The sequence below is a fragment of the Jatropha curcas genome, chromosome 4 (genome assembly GCF_041381405.1).
Source record: "Jatropha curcas cultivar XTBG-Jc1 chromosome 4, XTBG_Jcur_1.0, whole genome shotgun sequence".
NCBI lineage: Eukaryota > Viridiplantae > Streptophyta > Magnoliopsida > Malpighiales > Euphorbiaceae > Jatropha > Jatropha curcas.
In genome coordinates this window covers 32,238,404-32,255,344 of record NC_143154.1, presented here as the reverse complement: position 1 = coordinate 32,255,344, position 16,941 = coordinate 32,238,404, and the positions used below count along the sequence as shown (strand labels likewise).

General features: G+C 36.5%; 4 protein-coding genes across 7 annotated transcripts; 3 read left to right on the top strand and 1 right to left on the bottom strand.

Moving 5' to 3' along the window:
* Nucleotides 1–870: 870 nt before the first annotated feature.
* On the top strand, nucleotides 871–1,588 carry LOC105645556 (uncharacterized). Its single transcript, XM_012231176.3, has one exon. It carries the CDS (start codon nucleotides 910–912, stop codon nucleotides 1,408–1,410), a length of 501 nt encoding a protein of 166 aa, XP_012086566.1. The 5' UTR covers nucleotides 871–909; the 3' UTR covers nucleotides 1,411–1,588.
* A 1,588-nt stretch (nucleotides 1,589–3,176) lies between these two features.
* On the top strand, nucleotides 3,177–10,493 carry LOC105645557 (Nucleoporin autopeptidase). Of its 4 annotated transcripts, none has more exons than XM_012231180.4 (13): nucleotides 3,177–3,360; nucleotides 3,809–3,868; nucleotides 4,368–4,670; nucleotides 5,493–6,143; nucleotides 6,304–6,513; nucleotides 6,619–7,217; nucleotides 7,471–7,558; nucleotides 7,655–7,715; nucleotides 7,978–8,116; nucleotides 8,716–8,832; nucleotides 8,943–9,120; nucleotides 9,209–9,256; nucleotides 9,497–10,493. In XM_012231180.4, the coding sequence occupies exons 2-13, from the start codon at nucleotides 3,850–3,852 to the stop codon at nucleotides 10,180–10,182; spliced, it is 3,099 nt and encodes a 1,032-aa protein (XP_012086570.1). In that variant the 5' UTR covers nucleotides 3,177–3,360; nucleotides 3,809–3,849; the 3' UTR covers nucleotides 10,183–10,493. The 4 variants fall into 4 exon arrangements, with proteins under 4 accessions (XP_012086570.1, XP_012086571.1, XP_012086569.1 ...); XM_012231179.4 differs by having other exon boundaries at nucleotides 3,178–3,360; nucleotides 3,814–3,868; nucleotides 9,209–9,265; XM_012231178.4 differs by having other exon boundaries at nucleotides 3,178–3,360; nucleotides 9,209–9,265.
* A 715-nt stretch (nucleotides 10,494–11,208) lies between these two features.
* LOC105646017 (WAT1-related protein At1g43650) lies at nucleotides 11,209–12,739 on the top strand. The gene is made up of 4 exons (XM_012231788.4): nucleotides 11,209–11,488; nucleotides 11,555–12,140; nucleotides 12,228–12,379; nucleotides 12,462–12,739. Exons 1-4 carry the CDS (start codon nucleotides 11,316–11,318, stop codon nucleotides 12,616–12,618), a joined length of 1,068 nt encoding a protein of 355 aa, XP_012087178.1. The 5' UTR covers nucleotides 11,209–11,315; the 3' UTR covers nucleotides 12,619–12,739.
* Nucleotides 12,740–13,320: 581 nt separating this feature from the next.
* LOC105645558 (putative cinnamyl alcohol dehydrogenase 1) lies at nucleotides 13,321–16,721 on the bottom strand. The gene is made up of 7 exons (XM_012231182.4): nucleotides 16,567–16,721; nucleotides 15,589–15,730; nucleotides 15,206–15,319; nucleotides 14,898–15,128; nucleotides 14,065–14,350; nucleotides 13,795–13,945; nucleotides 13,321–13,716 (listed from the first exon to the last, which is right to left on the bottom strand). The coding sequence occupies exons 2-7, from the start codon at nucleotides 15,675–15,677 to the stop codon at nucleotides 13,520–13,522; spliced, it is 1,068 nt and encodes a 355-aa protein (XP_012086572.1). The 5' UTR covers nucleotides 15,678–15,730; nucleotides 16,567–16,721; the 3' UTR covers nucleotides 13,321–13,519.
* Between the last annotated feature and the right edge of the window lie 220 nt (nucleotides 16,722–16,941).

Genomic DNA, 16,941 nt, shown 5'->3' with positions numbered 1-16,941 from the left:
AATAATTTAACTTTTGTAAACTTATTCTAATCATTTATCCTATTTGCTAACTTTAATTTATTTTAATTCTTTTATTTGTTTTTCTAACTTAATTTCATTGCTTCATATCATTAGTCAACATATATAAAAATAAAAATAAAAATAGTAACAGTAACAGTAATATGCTATTAATAAAATGTAAAACTAAAACCTATGAATTCTATAAAATTTATAGAATTCAAAAAAAAATTTACATGATTAGAAAATAAAATTTACGAATTTAAAAGGAACAGGATAAATAAAATATAATGATTTTGCTTTCCAAAGCTGTGAAATAAGACTGAATGAATGTGGCCTATAGTAAAATAAAAAAGAAAAACTTAATAATATGGAATATTCAAATTTTGATGAGAATTGAACTTTTAACTTTTTGCAAACTACTAATATATTAATAATAAAATTAATTAATTACTATACATAAATTCTTATGTTGGTAATGAATAAGTGCTGTTTTTATTTTTCAGAAATAAGTATGAAATTTTGAAGCCTACAGCATGAACGAGAACGAGAACGAGAACGACGTCGGCCTCTTTGGCCACTTTTGGTGTCCATCTTTAGTATCGTTGGCCTTTTGTGTCAAAGAAGATGACACAGATGGTGTTATTTTCCATTCTATTACCTCAGATATGAAGTGATGATAAGATCTTAAAGATGCCAAGTGATTCCTTGTTTATTGGAACTAAGGACAAGAGTCCTACTCACAAAAGAACAAAATCGATGAACTCTTTGCCAAGTAATGCTTTAATCTTTTTCATTCTCCCAAGTTATTCCCTTCCCTTTAATTGCTTTGATTGCTCCAATTGCATTTCCTCCCCCTTAAATATAGTCTCTACTCTCTCTACCTCCCAAAACGAAAATAGAAGGAAAAACATGGCTCCTGAAACAGCAAAGCCAACCCACTCTTCCTCCTCCGACGACGAAGACAAGTATAAAGCACTTGATCGCGAAGTCAGAGACATGGTGAATGCAATTACATCTCGTGTTAGTGATCTGCAAAAGTCAGGTGCATCCCACCACCGCCTGCAGGGCGAGGATGACGAGCATGACGTCAGAATCATCACGCTTGCTGGAACAAACACTGGAGCCACAATGCGAAGCGAGTTGGATGATAAACCCGATTATAATCCCCAAGGGTTTTCCGGCGATGACCCTGAAGCACTAGGAACCTATGTTAACAGCAATTTCCAAGCAGTCAACAACTCCATCATGATTGGTGGCTCCTACAACACCAATGACCCTGGTGTACATTTGGACATCTCTGACATTTTTGAACACCATGCACATAGACTAGATACTAAGCATGCAAGGAAGGCAAGGAGAAAGGAAAAGGAGGCCTTCAAATCTGACCAACAAACCGACCATTCCGATTGACATGCTACGGGTGCATTGTGGCTCAATCACTGCCCATACCTTATACTCAGTATTCAAATTAATTACAATTCTGGCTTCAAGTTAAGATTGCATGTTATAAATTATTTAGTTTGGCATTTTGAGTATTTTCGAGCGAGGAATAAAATCACATCAAAAACCATGTTATTTGGTGACTCAATATATATACATATATAGAATGTGCCATGTGTGCGTTATAATTATTTACAGTACTTGAACATTTTTCATGCAACAAAATACAAATCATATTTATCATAGGATTTATTAGTAATTTAATGTCATGTAACCAGCTAAAATTTCGCTGAGCGGAACATTTTACAATATGCTGCAATTGATAATTTATCATTTGACATTTAACAATTGGTAATAAAGTGTTGTGTGGGTGTTAGACAACCGTAAGTCCCATAAAGGTAAGAAGTTAATTATACCACATGTAAGATTAAAGTTTTTAATTGCATATTCTAGACATATCACAAATTCCCGTGTGCTTTAAACTTGTAATATTTGCAATTATTATGAATTTAGTAAAAATATTTATATTTATTTTGTTTGATTCAAATATTATTAAAAATAATTAAAATAAATTTGTTTATTTCAAAAAAATATATATAAATGCATACAAAATATAGTAATTTAATCACTTAAAAAATTGGACAAACTATTCAAGACCAATTAATAAAAACTAAATTCTAATTAAAAATCAACTAAATCAAAATATGTTTTAAAAAATGTACAAAATACAAATACAGATTATAATAATTAATTGTTGTGACCTTGAAGATTGTTCTTATTTTGTTACTTTAATTTATGGTTCCATGGATATAAAAACCTGAAAAATATAATAAACATAATTGCGATTAACGTGATGAAATCAAATAGTTGTATAAATCCATGATAAATTATCAGAAAATATAGAGGATATGGCTTAAATAAATGATTTGCATCTCACTCGATTAATGTTTAAAAGTTCCGATTTGTTTTGAAAGAAAAACAATTATTGGATTAACCATTAGAATAAAAGAATAATAAATAATTAGAGATGAAATTTCAATTTTGAAAACAAGCATAAGAATGAGAGGCTCTAAATATAAAGTGCTTAAAGTTAGAATCTTAATTAAGTAAGATATTTGTATTTTTTTCTAAATATTAAGATTTTTAATTGAGTTTATAATTAAGTCAATCTTAATAATATATACGAATAAGCTCTTAATATCTATTAAAAATTTTGATATTTCGATTAGAAGAAAACATAATATAGTAAACAAAATTTGCAAAAGCAATATAACTATAAAGTAATCATTGTAATTTTATATTAAAAACGCGTTGGAATATACTGAATTTGCTTTGTGAAAAAGAAAAAAAAAAAAAGTTGGTGTGGCATTTTTATTTTTTGGGTTAAAAAGACGGGAAATGGGCCACAAGTATATGTTTGAGCCTAATAAGAGGGGGGATTAAATTAACTAACCGCAGTTACAGGAAAATTAGAAAAAAGGAAACCGCAAAGTTAGCCGCCTTGAGATTGAGATGTGTCCGGAGGAAGGGCAAGCGTCATAACGAATTTACGGAAAAACCAACATGCGGACTTAAAAATAACGCTACCCGGCTAACCCTTCATCGGCTCTTCGCTGCACCCGTAACCTATTTAAGGAAATTACGGAAAAACCAACCTCAGGACTTAAAATCAACGCTACGCGACTCGTTCATGGGCTACCTATAAAAGACCTTTCACTCCTCCTATAAATGTTATTTCGTTTAACTCCTCGATTCTGTGAGTGAGGGAACCAGTGACGGACCGTTCCCGTTCCCCCTTTTCTCTCTATCATCTTTCCACATTCACAAACACTCTCCCTTCCATTCCTTTTGCAATTTTTTAATGATTCAGATCCAAGTCTGATTAGCTGAAAGCCCTAATTCCTACATTCATCGTTCCAGGTACTAAATAAAACCCTAAGCATTTTTTGTTCTTTATTATACTTGTTTTATGTTTTCTTTCTGCTTCAAATTTCATTTTTAATCTGGCTATGTTTTGTAATGGTTTGCTCTATTGCTGTGGACTATTCGTATCTCGTTCCTTCTATTGGCGATGGCATTGTTTCTACTAGAAATCATTACTATTTTGCTTAACCATCATTCTCGAGTTTGATTCATGCGATAGATTTTTCGCACTATACAATATTTAAGATCCTAAAATTTAGCATCAGCTGTTTTTAGCTCTCTGTAATGAATGCCAATCTACCCGCATATAACCTTCCTCTCTTACTAGTTACTTTGATTCACTTGTTGCTTGCACATTTCAGATTAAATTAGTTTCATCAAAATATAGAAGTGAGTTTGGGGTATTGCAATTATATGTATTTTCTGATCTCTGTTTTCATTTCAGTGCAGGATTGAGAACTAGCTACTGGTTTTCTGGAAGGCAGGATGTTCGGCTCTACTAGTGGTACCATTAAAAACACGATTTTATTGATCATCCTAATTAAACTAGCATTTCGCTTGTATTTGTCTGATGTTTGCCCTAATTGCACATCATCATCTTATGCTTACCTTTTAATTCAGTGAACTTGACTTTTTGAAATTTTGTTGTTTATCTATAATCTAATGGATTCTGAACAAGCTTTCATATAAATGCATATTTCCTATTCGCACAACTTTGTCATAGTTAGAATGAGGCTTCTGGATTAATATCATTTGAAAATGCCTCATTGACCATTATTAATTGCTTGGTTTATGTTTGTTTCATTCTAAAAATAGTATAAATTTACGTCTTTTGTAACAGTGTCTGTTTCGACTTAATTTTTATTTAGGCTTTTTTCTGTCTTGTGCTAATGATTTGCTGCTGCATGCACATTCCCCATTGGGAGTTATAGTTATTGGTTAAGTGTTCATATCCATTTCTCAATTTGATAAACATTCTGATAATTTGAAATTCATTTTTACAGCTTTTGGGCAGTCATCAAGTAGCCCTTTTGCATCTCAATCAGTCTTTGGTCAAACAAGTAATGCAAACAGTAATCCTTTTGCTCCCAGACCCTTTGGTAGTACAACTCCTTTTGGTTCGCAAACAGGGGGTTCTATATTTGGCGGGACTTCAACTGGCATGTTTGGTACACCCCAAACTTCCTCACCTTTCTCTTCTACACCAGCTTTTGGTTCTTCATCTTCAGCAGCTTTTGGTGGCACCATGTCCTCATTTGGAGCTTCTTCAACTTCTACTTTTGGCAGTTCCTCACCTTCATTTGGTGGTAAGTGTGCTTGAAAGATGTTAATTCTATATAAAATGAATAAGTTTCTCCTTTTCTACCCTTTGGCTATGATTTAATGCTAAATAAATATGATTTTCCTGTAGTACTGTCCATGTGTATTAAGTGTTGCTGTAATCACTGTTTTGGCTATCTTTTGATTTGAAACTTATAACAGCTCAGATCTGTGTTGGTGGAATATCGGATACTTCTTCATTGTATTTATTGCATGATGCTTACATGCATGGTATTGTCTTTCTGGGCAATTAAATTATACACCAAGTTTTATCTGGAAGCTGATTTTTTTTTTTGTATGAATGCTCTTGCTTAAATTCAATTGACATCTATTTGGAGGCCCGTTTTACAAACTGCTATGAAAAATAAGAACTTGTTGTAGGAGATTCAGTTTTTAATGAAACTATGATTCTCCTTTTAGGTTGTAGATATCGTAGTTCTGCTTTAGATCTTTTTTGCATTTTTCTCCATAATTTTAGGATGATAATTTTAGTGTTTAAGATGGTACTTTTATACTCATTATTTGAATATATATACATATATACACATTTTGCTACTGTAATTCTCTGAGTCTAATACACATACACATGCACTCAAATATATGAAATCAACTCGAAGGCAGTATTTTATGCCTTTACTTTCCTCATTCCGGTCGCTTATCTTCACTGAGTGCGCTATTTATTTGTAGATTCTGTCCTCCATGGATTTTTGCGTATATTGTCTAAAAGTGTACTTTATTTGATTTTTCTGCTCATGCTCTTTTAAACTGACAATTATCCTTATCAATTTACTCCTGTGTCCTTTCTGTAGGATCTTCTCTATTCGGCCAAAAGCCCTCTTTTGGAGGATTTAGTTCCACTACCCAAACGAGTCCATTTGGGAGTACAAATCAGCAGTCACAGCCTGCATTTGGGAGTGGCCTATTCGGTTCTACCACACCTTTTGGTGGCACATCAACACAGTCTCCGTTCAGTGCTACGAGTAGCCCTGCATTTGCTTCATCAACCACCTCTGCCTTCGGTGCTAGCAGCACTCCTGCGTTTGGTACAAACAGTACTCTGGGCTTTGGTCCTGGAACTGCTTCATCTTTTGCCCCCGCAAGTGCCTCAGCTTTTGGCACAACGGCTAGCCCAGGGTTTGGTACTGGAAGTGGATTTGGTGTCTCTAGTACCCCAGTATTTGGATCTGCGGGTGGCTTTGCAACTTCAAACACACCTGCTTTTGGTACTTCGACCACATCTGGGTTTAGTGTTTCCAATACAACCTTTGGGACTTCTAGTACTCCTTCTCCCTTTGGAACGTCAACTACTCCTTCTTTTGGGAGTACCCCTGCCTTTGGGGCTTCAAGTGCCCCATCCTTTAGCTTTGGGTCTACTATTGGCCAATCTACTTCTGCCTTTGGGAGCAGTCCATTTGGAACTGCTAATGTTTCTCCTTTTAGTTCCCAAAGTTCTCCATTTGGTGAGTGGTTTAAGATTCATACCTAATTATATCATAAAAATACTTGGTTTTGAAGAATTAATTTTTTTGCAGCTATTGTTTGACGATTCCTTTTTTCTTTTTCTTCTTCCTTATGATCTCTTATCTGTTTACTAATTTGGTTTTATGTGCTTTTATGTAGTAAGCCAGGCTACAACACCGGCATTTGGGCAGTCATCTTTTGCGGGAAATCGTGGGGGAAGTAGAGTAGTGCCTTACTCCGCAACAGCTGATGCTGACAGTGGTACTGGACAGCAGGCTGGAAAGCTAGAATCTATATCAGCCATGGCTATGTACAAAGATAAAAGCCATGAGGAACTAAGATGGGAAGATTATCAATTGGGAGATAAAGGTAGTCATTAGTAAATACAATGTAAATTCTGAGGTTCCTTTTTTCGCAGTTACTGCTAATAATAATGATATTTGTTTCTCCTTATTTTGTTATTTCCAAATGCAGGTGGGCCACTTACTCCTGGTCAATCTTCTGGTGGGATTAACTTTAATGTGTCCAATGCACCACCAAATCCTTTTGCTAACTCCAATGCATTTAACCAGTCATCTGCTAGTCCCTTTTCTTCGTCTATTTCCTCCAATCCATTTGCTACAAAACCTTTTGGAACTGGAAGCACGCCTACATTCAGTCCTGCACCTTTTACTGCTTCACCTTCATCTAATCCTTTCCAGTCGGCCTCGGCTTTTGCATCAACATCATCTACTGGATTTGGAGGCAACACAGCTTCATCCATTTTTGGCCCCTCTACTTCACCCTCGTTTGGTTCAGGATCATCCTTGTTCAACTCTAGCACAGGGCAAACAACTTCTTCACCATTTGGAAATTTTGCTAACACTCAGCCATCGCTTTCATTCCCGTCCACCACACCATCTTTTTCGCAGACAGGTTCTGCATTTGGACAGGTTACTGCTTCATTTGCGCCAAGTACCACCCCCTCTTTTACACAGTCAAGCATATTCAATACTCCCTCCACTGTTTTTTCATTCTCAAGCAATCCGTCTTTGATAACGTCAGCTAACCAAGGGATGTTTAGTCACACAGCTGTAAGTAACTTTTAATATCCTTTTATTTTTTTCCCTTGCACATCTTCTCAGCTAGCCAAGCATTATATTTTGGTAGGTATACTGCAATTATATATCTGATATTCATTTTAGTAATGTTGTTCACACAGCTAGGTTGTGTGCATGCATGAGTCCTTAGGGACATGTATTATAAGTTCCTGGGTCTACATTAAGTAATTTAATTATCTATATGTTAATATTTTTATTTGATTGCTAATAGTTTCTTTACTTACAGTTGCCTCAGTCTTCACCTTTTCAACTGCCTCAAACATCTCAGGCCATAGGTGTTCTTAATTTCAGCAATTTAGGGCAGACACAAGCAGGTTTCTTCTTTTTCCTTCTATGCTCTTGTTTGCACCGATGTAATTCTCCAGATTTTTATTTGATTGTGCTAACTTTTACTTACACTGCCTTCACAGTTGCTCCAGTGGGTGTTGCCGGTTCATCAAGCATGTTTGGTCAGAGCACTTTTGGAGCATTGTATGTCTTATATTAACCAGCTAGTTTTATTGTCATCCGTGCTTCCAGTTCGTGCATATCATGTATGCTAGTAGCATGATTGATCATCATTATTTCTGATAATCTTTATTGTCTTTCTGCTTGTGTTAGTATGTGTATTCATTATTCATGTTGTTATCTCTCCGTTACTTCGATGGAAGAGTGAATCGGATTTAGATTTAAATTCTTCTTAGTGCTGAATACATCAATTTATGATTCATGTAAGCACATTTCTGTTTGGCAGATCTACCCCGCAGAGTTCTGTTGCTTTACAGCCTGTGACTGTTGCAAATCCGTTTGGGACACTCCCTGCAATGCCTCAAATGTCTATTGGTCGAGCTGGGACTGCACCTTCTGTGCAATATGGGATTTCCAGCATGCCTGTAAGTATCTTTTGTCATGAACTTTGTATGTCTATTTCTATTCTACGGAGTTATGGTGGTGTTGTCTTGATTCTGGTAAAATTAGTTTACACTATGTTTGGAACCAATTGAAGGAGAATTAATTCGCAAATTAGTTCTGTCAAGAAAGTCAAGTGCAAGTAGTTTTTTTTCTGTTTGGCCTTTAATTTCAATAGATTCTATTTGTATGTGTATGTGTGTGTGTGTGTGAGAGAGAGAGAGAGGGAACACTAAATTAATTTGTGTGGGGATATTGCATTATCAATCATTTTGTAATTTTAGCAGTGCACCATTTATTTGTAAATTGCATCATAAAAAAGGGTGATCCAGTACACGAAGCAGCCCATATGTTTGGGCTTTGGTGAGGGTTGATGTAGTATTATAATTGTTGGATTGTAGTGATCTCCGTGGAGTGAAATTTTGAAATTGTTAATAAGTTCCTTATAAAGTTCTATGAATTCATTTGTCTCAAAGGCTAAGTCCGTGATGTTGTTGCTAGGTTCTTGTATGCATAGGCTTTGATGTCTGTCTACAACAATTAGCACACAAATTTTATAGCCTGTGGCATTGTTCTCTTTCAGGTTGTTGACAGGCCTGCTCCTGTTAGAATATCATCCTTGTTGATGTCTAGGCACCTGTCACAAAGGCGGATTAGGTTACCTGCTAGGAAATATAATCCTAAGCCTGATGGTGCAAAGGTGAGATGTTTACTCAAAATTGTTCTTCATTGCTTTCACTAGAACTTGTTTGAGAGCGAGCTTGTTCAAGGGTAGGCACTCTAACTTTTGTTTCATTACTATACATTCAGGTTCCCTTTTTCAGTGATGAAGAAGAAACAACTGGCACACCAAAGGCAGATGCTCTCTTCATTCCTCGGGATAACCCAAGAGCTCTGGTCATTCGTCCTACGGACCAGAGGCCATTGAGGGCTAGTGCAGAAAAAACTTCTCCATTGAAGGATACATCTACTCCAGTATACGGGAATGGTAAACTTCAATTGAATATTATCTGAAGGTCTATAACATTTTCTCTCCTGTCAGGAAATATACAACTGTTTTGATCTTAATTGTTCAGGCAAAATTTCAGAAGTTGTGGATGTTCCTTCCTCGAGTGGTTCTGGTGGTAAAGATAGTAAGACTTTGTTTTTGTTATTGCGATAGTTTGCTGTTATATGTACTCCCTGCAGTTTAATCATGATTTGAGTTGGTAAAATTTCGAGTGAAGGGATCAGAACTTTATTTTAGATATGTCTTGATGAGATGTGATTGAAGTACATTTCCCTCTCTCATTTACAAGTCTAACTTTATCTGGACAATTTGAACTAAGAACTTGTATCTGTTAATGTGTTTAATTTGTCTGCAGGGAATATGGTTGAAGATGGAGTTGGTAAGGAGCGAGGTCATCATGTTAAGCTCAATCTGAAACCTAATGGAGTTCACGAGGATAGTTCGACTCAGAAAGATGAGTCATATATGACGCTTAGTGGTCACCGAGCAGGTGAAGCTGCAATTGTATATGAGCATGGGGCTGATATTGAGGCACTAATGCCAAAACTCCGGCGATCTGACTACTATACAGAGCCACGGATCCAAGAATTGGCAGCTAAGGAAAGGGCTGAACCTGGGTTCTGCCGCCATGTTAAGGACTTTGTGGTTGGGCGGCATGGTTATGGCTGCATTAAGTTCCTGGGTGAGACAGATGTAAGGCGGCTTGATCTCGAATCTCTAGTTCAGTTTAATAATCGGGAGGTGATTGTTTACACAGATGACAGCAAGAAACCACCTGTTGGACAAGGTCTAAATAAGCCTGCTGAGGTAACACTTCTAAACATAAAATGCTTTGACAAAAAGACCGGGCGTCAGTTTACAGAAGGGCCAAAAATTGAGAAATACAAAGAGATGCTCAAGAGGAAGGCTGAGGACCAAGGTGCTGAATTTATATCGTATGACCCTGTAAAAGGAGAGTGGAAGTTCAGGGTCAACCATTTCAGCAAGTACAGTCTTGGGGAGGAAGTTGACTGGATTGGGCTTTCTGCCAGAGGTTGTTGATAATCATTTGGTTTGGAGGAAGACTTGTGTTAAGCAAGTGTGCTTGTTATTTTTTTTTTTATTTTATTTTTTTTCCTGAGCTGATTTTGAAGATTTGTACAGGATTTATCAAATTGTGGTATAGTATTAGTTTGAGCGGTGTGTCTGTGTATCATGTGCTCTTTTTTCTCGTTGGTTCGCTAAGCTTCCCTCCTCTCTTTGTGGGTGTTTGTATACTTCTTTCATAATTTGCAGCTAAAGGAGGTTGGACAAAACGATTAGTTGGTTTATTTCTCGATGCAGATGAAAATGATTTCATGGTTTTTCTGAAACTTTAGGCTGCCTTCTTTTGATGTTTTATCATTTTGCATAATAATAAAAATAGTGGATAATTTTTCATTATTAAAATTAATCATGTCTTCTTTTGTAATGTATATTATTCTAGATGGATGATTAGATTATTAAAAGTAGTTGTAAATGGTAGTAATAAATTTAACACTTACTAAAGTCGCATAATTACAATTCATATGTATAGTTGTCGCATTTTCTCTAAATCAATGAGGTGTGTATTTATACAATATTACTGTTTGATTTATACAATATTATTTTGATTTCTTAAGCAGTAAAGTTGAATATTTCGTGCAAGTAGTTGAGTAACATAAACTTCATTTCTAGAAAGGCCAAAAAAAAAAAAAAAAACAAAGTTCCTCGTTTTTCTCTCTGGGTGCTGATTTTTTCACTAGTTATTAAGATCAATTTCTAAAAATGGATGAACAATCAGGTGATGTCGCATTCCAATATAGAAGTAGTGGAATATGGCAGAAGGTGAATCAAGATCTCAAGATCACAAACAAAGTCTAAATAAAGTTAGGTTAGCAGCATTGTATTTAAAAACTAAACTCGTCTAATTAGTGCTTTTCTATATACAGTACTGAGCATGTTGGCATATTGATGTACAGCAGTATTTCTATTTGTATATAACAAGATATATTATTTTACTATTCTCCATTAGCTAACCTTGCATGTGTCATCCTCTCTATCCGTTGAAAAATAGAAATACAGGAGAAAAAGAAGTGGCTAAAGTAGGTTCTATATTATTATTTAAACAATTAGTTAGTGTGAATCGAGTCATTTGATAACTAACAACTGCAAGCATGAAAACATTGGCTCCAGTCACTGCAATGATTCTCATTCAATTAGCTTATGGAGGATCAAACATCCTCATCAAAATTGCTCTTGAGAAGGGATTGAATCAACTCGTCTTTGTGGTTTATCGCCATTTGATTGCCATGAGTTTGTTGGGCCCGTTTGCTTATGTTCTTGAAAGGTAGTTTCATCAGATCTTTTTTTGATAATTTTTTCGAACTTGCAAATAATTAATTAGAAGGTGCAGGAAGCAGCGGCCTTCAATTTCAGTAGCAGTGATGACCAAGATTTTTGTGCTAGCATCATTAGGTACAACCATCCATCTAAACGTGTACTATGCCGGATTAGCATATACTTCTGCAACGGTTGCAAGCGCACTGAGTAACGTTATCCCAAGTTTAACGTTCCTAATGGCGGTTGTGTTAAGGATGGAGAAAGTGAACATTAAGAGCGGTAGGTCAGGATGGGCAAAGTTACTAGGCACCACTCTTTGCGTGGCTGGATCTCTCATTTTCACCTTCTGGAAAGGAGGAGGATTTCTTTATAAAAGCTTTGAGCAGCGGCCATTGATACTGATGGATAGCATTCAAAAGCATTCTCCTGAAAACTGGATCAAAGGATCTGCTCTCATCATCGGCAGCCACGTAGCATGGAGCGCTTGGCTAATTCTCCAGCCTCTGGTTTACAAAGAGTACCCGGCTTGCTTATCACTCACCACTCTCATATGCTTTTTTGCATCGATTCAGTCTTCTTTGCTTGCCCTCTTTTTTGGACGAAATCCTTCCCTCTGGAAGTTGGACTGGAATTTGCAGCTCCTTACCATCATATATTGTGTCAGTCCCAATATTTCACTTATTATTCTTCTTAACATATATATGATCTCTGTCTAATGATTTGGATTTCTCATCTCTGTTGTTTAGGGAGTTGTGATCTCAGCATTGACCAACTACGTACAGACATGGTGTATTACCAACAAGGGCCCAGTTTTTGCAGCCATGTTTAGTCCACTGCTCCTAATAATCGTTGGAGTTTTCTCGGCGGTTGCTTTTGCAGAGAGACTTCATGTGGGGAGGTCAGTTTCTGAATCTGTGTCGTTTATTGTTCTACGTAAGCACTTGCTGAGTTTCCACATTTGGGCAATTTTAATTTGCCAGCTTGATAGGAGCACTAGTTATCATACTGGGCCTTTATTGTGTAATTTGGAGCAAAAGGCAAGATGATGTTACTGCCCTGCAGCCGGAGGAAGGAAATGCTTTTGTTTCTAATGATAGACCAGTGGAGATTAGTCATGGACATGCAAATCTTAAATAAGTACATGGAAGGGAAACTTAAGACTGCCACTTCCCTCCTCGTAACTGAAGCATACAGGATGTCTTAAAATAACATGGTGTCACATGTTTAGTGTTTACAATGTTACACTATTCTACTTTAATCGTGTACTGTAACCTAAATCATTTATTCTGATGGACGAGGGTCAACTATGTAATTTCTGTAGCCGTTGTAGCTAAACTAACGGAGGAAGGAGGAAGGGGAGGTTGGAGGACATCAAATGGATTAGAGTTTTCACAGAACTGGAGGAGGTTCGAAAATGAACATTTGAATATTTCATGCACATGGGTCAGTGGATTACAAGGGATCCACCACAAACAGAAACCCATCAGATTCAGTGGGTTAATTGCCCACTAAATTATTTGCCTAATAGTAATCCACTGTTGCTGTTATGGCCACAAGGGAAAGAGGCACCATTTCAAAATCCAACTATTAAATCTTGTACCATTTGCTCTAAACTAAACTAACGTTTTAAAAGGATTGGAAATTTCACAACACAACGAAGGCACATGTATCAGAATCCAAAACAATCAACCAAGCCCTTAATAGCAGAGCAGTCCAAACTGCTTCCGTGAATTTCATTTTGATTTGATAAAACAAATTGCTATCATCAATTCCAGTTAATGATATATTTCGTGAAAATCTTGGCCAAGTTGCTTGCCATTCAAATTCTTGACGCTAATATTCAATAGTAAAATTTATTCTATTACCATATTTTCTTCACTGATTTAGTCAGGCAGCGTAATTACTTCAGCAGCTTATATGTATACAAGATCTAAACTTATTTCCTCTCTTATACAAAAGAAGGGTTCCAGATCTATTGCCATATGATGGCCCTTCTAAGTAATTATTTGAGTCACATATTCTCTTTGCTTCCGTAGTGTCACTCCAAGGAGTTCTCAATATCTATAACAAATCGATACTTAACATCTTTCTTTACCAACCTTTCTAGAGCTTCATTTGCATACTGGATAGGAATTACTTCTATCTTGGGATAAATTTTATGAGCAGCACAAAAGTCCAGCATTTCTTGTGTCACTTTCGTACCACCTGTAATGCTGCCAGATATGGTTCTCATACCTGCCATAAGCATACAGTAAGCCTTTAACCTCTCTTTGTAATTAACAAGACCTCAAGACTAAAAGTTGCAGTAGTTACCCAGATTGAGACTTGCGGGAGAGAATTTGACTTCACTTGGGAACCCCACTAGAACAAAAACTCCAGCAGTCTTCAAAGTTGACATGTATGGATCAAATGGGTGGTCACCAGATGCTGTGTCAACTATAAAATCCATTGATTTAGAGAAGGCCTATAAACAGACAACTATTGTAAGTAGAATGCAAACAAGAAAAATCACAGACCGAGTATTTTCTTTGATACTATGTGCCAAGAAAAATGTACTCCTTAAGAGGCTTTATGTCATTTTACCTTCATCTGCTCTGGGTCTGATGAGACAACAAAATCATCAGCGCCTAGCACACTCAAGGCTTCCTCTCTCTTGGATATGCTTGTGCTAAAAACTGTTACTTTCAGTCCAAAGGCCTTCCCGAACTTCACTGCCATGTGACCAAGACCACCAAGCCCAATAACCCCTAAGGACTTACCAGGTTGGTTCATCCCATGTCGCATCATGGGATTGTAAACAGTAATTCCAGCACAAAGCAGAGGAGCAGCGAGGGCCATAGGATAATCATCTGGTATTCTAAAGCAGTACCTGCAGATTTGACATCAACATGAACATTTTCAATGCTGTAAAACCTGGTCAAATTTCCTGAAAATCAGGCAAACAAATGATTCTCTATAAGCTGTCACATCAGGTGCACCCCGCGCCCCCCAACCCCCCAACAACAAATTTTCTTGATCTAAAATCAAAGCCTCATGTTACTTTCTGATAGTGAAGGAGCAAAAAGGGTCGGATTCAGGAGGCAACAGTAAGCATCAATCTATAACTAATTATGAGCTCAACAAAGCAAACAAAATCACACTGAGATTTCAGGTTAATCCCTTCATTAACTCTCTGACTCTATGTAATAGAATAAAATCATCCCATTTGATCCAAGATGTCTGTGAGGAAGGCATCATAAATAGAAGTTAAAACTGTTGCATTGGAAGTTACATATCCTAAAGTAGACAATGGTTTTTATTGCAGTACAGACTAATTTCTTCAAAGTCATAAGAAACAAACATGATAGAGTGGATTTTAAATTGTTTTCAAGAGAAGATAAAAGATATAATAAAGATATTCAATGCACAGCTCTTGCCTTTCATGGACAACAATGTAGCTAGAATATCCTCCTTTTGTGATTGTACCGTCGACATCAATAGCATTAAAAGTGTAAACTGTCCCTTTTACGCAATTAACTTCTTGCCCGTCATTACAGTACTCACAATCTCTGCATGAGCCGACATAAGTGCCTACTCCAACACGGTCACCAGCCTTGAAGCGGCTGACGTTGGAACCAACTTCCTTTACAATTCCGACAATCTCATGTCTGCATGCAGCTAACCATGGATTCTTTAGTTTTGGAAAACTAGCAAAGCAGTGAGATTATATAATCAGACGGCATACCCTGGCACCAAGGGATACTTTGAATCTCCATGTTTATTCCTTGTCCAAATAACATCAGCATAGCAGACTCCGCAATGTGTAATGTTTAGTGAAACATCATCTCCACCAACATCCCTGAAGTGATTTTCATGTATGGGCAACCCATACATGAAACCAACAGATCATGCAAGGTTAATATTTTGGACACTTGATGGTGTGAGCAGTCGGAATGACAAATTTTCAAAATGCAGGATGAATAAATGAGAGAAAACGCAATATATGAATCTTTCCCATTTGTTTATAGTCAGCAAATTTTACATGGTAATTTGAAAAAACAGCTCTAACTGGAAAATTCCATATTTTTTGCAGAATATATACTAAAGAGGAAAACACATCAAACTCACCTACGACTGAACTTGTATGGTGATAAGACTCCAGATGGATCTCTAGCTGCCCATGCAAGGCAGTCCTCTTTTACAATCTCACAACTCATGTTTAGTGTTAACTATTCCACCATAAACTCATAAACCATAGGCGCATTACTCTCTGTGAAAGACATGTGGACATCATTTTCGTCAAATAAATACGATTCATGGTTATATTATATAAATGAAAAACGAAATAGCAAAACATGATACAAAAACCGCACAAGTTGCATCTAATATTTTGAAGCAGAATTTTAAAATTTATAATGAGGCTGGATAAAAACAGCAGATCCCAACCCAATCCTATCTTTTCTCATGCAACAGATGTATAACTTGATTGACAGATAATTGCGCACAAAGACAGCCAATATTTCGAAATACAAGAATCCAGGGAGAAGAAAAAAATAACATAAAATCAAAGGGTAATTTTTGGATCATATTTGTTGCAAGTTTAGTGGATGGATGAATTCCAAGTTTCCAACTAGGAAGAAATCAATGCACTCAGGCTGAGGTAAAAAGGAGCACGATAGAATTGAATTGCTTGAATATGTAGGAATGATGATTCCTTGAGCAGGATCGTATTCTTGAATTAAACTTTAATAGCTCAAGCAACTGCATCACTGTAGAAAGTAGGATTTAAAACTGGATATATGTGTGAGCGAATTTAGAAAATCAAAGTGCTCTTTGTAAATGATTAAAATTTGTTGTTATTTCATTTGAAAGCAAGGTTTCAAGCATCAAAACCGAAGCTTTAAGATGTAATTAGAACTTGAAATTGCAATCAAAACGAATGCCATGAAACAAACATATAGAGACAGGATACCAAATTAAGTTGTAAGCGCTAAGATTGGCCGGAGTACCAGAAGGAGAGGGAGAGAGACAGAGATAAATAACTGAAACTTATAACAAAGAAGAACGATGAGAGAAGAGATGTGTGCACTGTAGGGAATCACATACCAGTTACCAGCCTAGCAACTCAACACTTTGCTATGTGATAGATAGACAATAAACGGTAGCCCTATCCTCTGCCCTACTAATATAAATAGTCAATGGAACTTCTGCAAATTTTGCAATAGCCGACTGGCCGAGCCCATGCTCGATCCAACCCACATTTGATGTTTACGGCTCAGAACTTCTGATCTTGGAAGGCCTATAAAATAATAGACTCTTATCAAAAGATTTAAAAGACCAATAAACATGTTGGAAATTACGTTAAGTGGCCCAACTTCAACTAACGACTTAACTACACAGCCACAGAAAGTTTAATCAGGATAATGCAGCTTTCAAGCTCCAATGTAGCTATGATTCTATATGCTAATGCTGGTGACTTAT

What these genes read in the sequence shown, in the direction of transcription:
- LOC105645556 (XM_012231176.3), top strand. Translation starts at nt 910, where the DNA reads ATGGCTCCTGAAACAGCAAAGCCAACCCACTCTTCCTCCTCCGACGAC.
- LOC105645557 (XM_012231179.4), top strand. An exon ending in ATGGGATTTCCAGCATGCCT is followed by an intron (nt 8,117 to 8,715) that starts GTAAGTATCTTT and finishes GTTCTCTTTCAG; the next exon opens with GTTGTTGACAGGCCTGCTCC. An exon ending in CTAAGCCTGATGGTGCAAAG is followed by an intron (nt 8,833 to 8,942) that starts GTGAGATGTTTA and finishes CTATACATTCAG; the next exon opens with GTTCCCTTTTTCAGTGATGA.
- LOC105646017 (XM_012231788.4), top strand. Translation starts at nt 11,316, where the DNA reads ATGAAAACATTGGCTCCAGTCACTGCAATGATTCTCATTCAATTAGCT. An exon ending in TTTGCTTATGTTCTTGAAAG is followed by an intron (nt 11,489 to 11,554) that starts GTAGTTTCATCA and finishes TAGAAGGTGCAG; the next exon opens with GAAGCAGCGGCCTTCAATTT. An exon ending in GAGAGACTTCATGTGGGGAG is followed by an intron (nt 12,380 to 12,461) that starts GTCAGTTTCTGA and finishes TTAATTTGCCAG; the next exon opens with CTTGATAGGAGCACTAGTTA.
- LOC105645558 (XM_012231182.4), bottom strand. Translation starts at nt 15,677, where the DNA reads ATGAGTTGTGAGATTGTAAAAGAGGACTGCCTTGCATGGGCAGCTAGA. An exon ending in CCATACAAGTTCAGTCGTAG is followed by an intron (nt 15,320 to 15,588) that starts GTGAGTTTGATG and finishes AAATCACTTCAG; the next exon opens with GGATGTTGGTGGAGATGATG. An exon ending in CAGACCCAGAGCAGATGAAG is followed by an intron (nt 13,946 to 14,064) that starts GTAAAATGACAT and finishes GTCTGTTTATAG; the next exon opens with GCCTTCTCTAAATCAATGGA.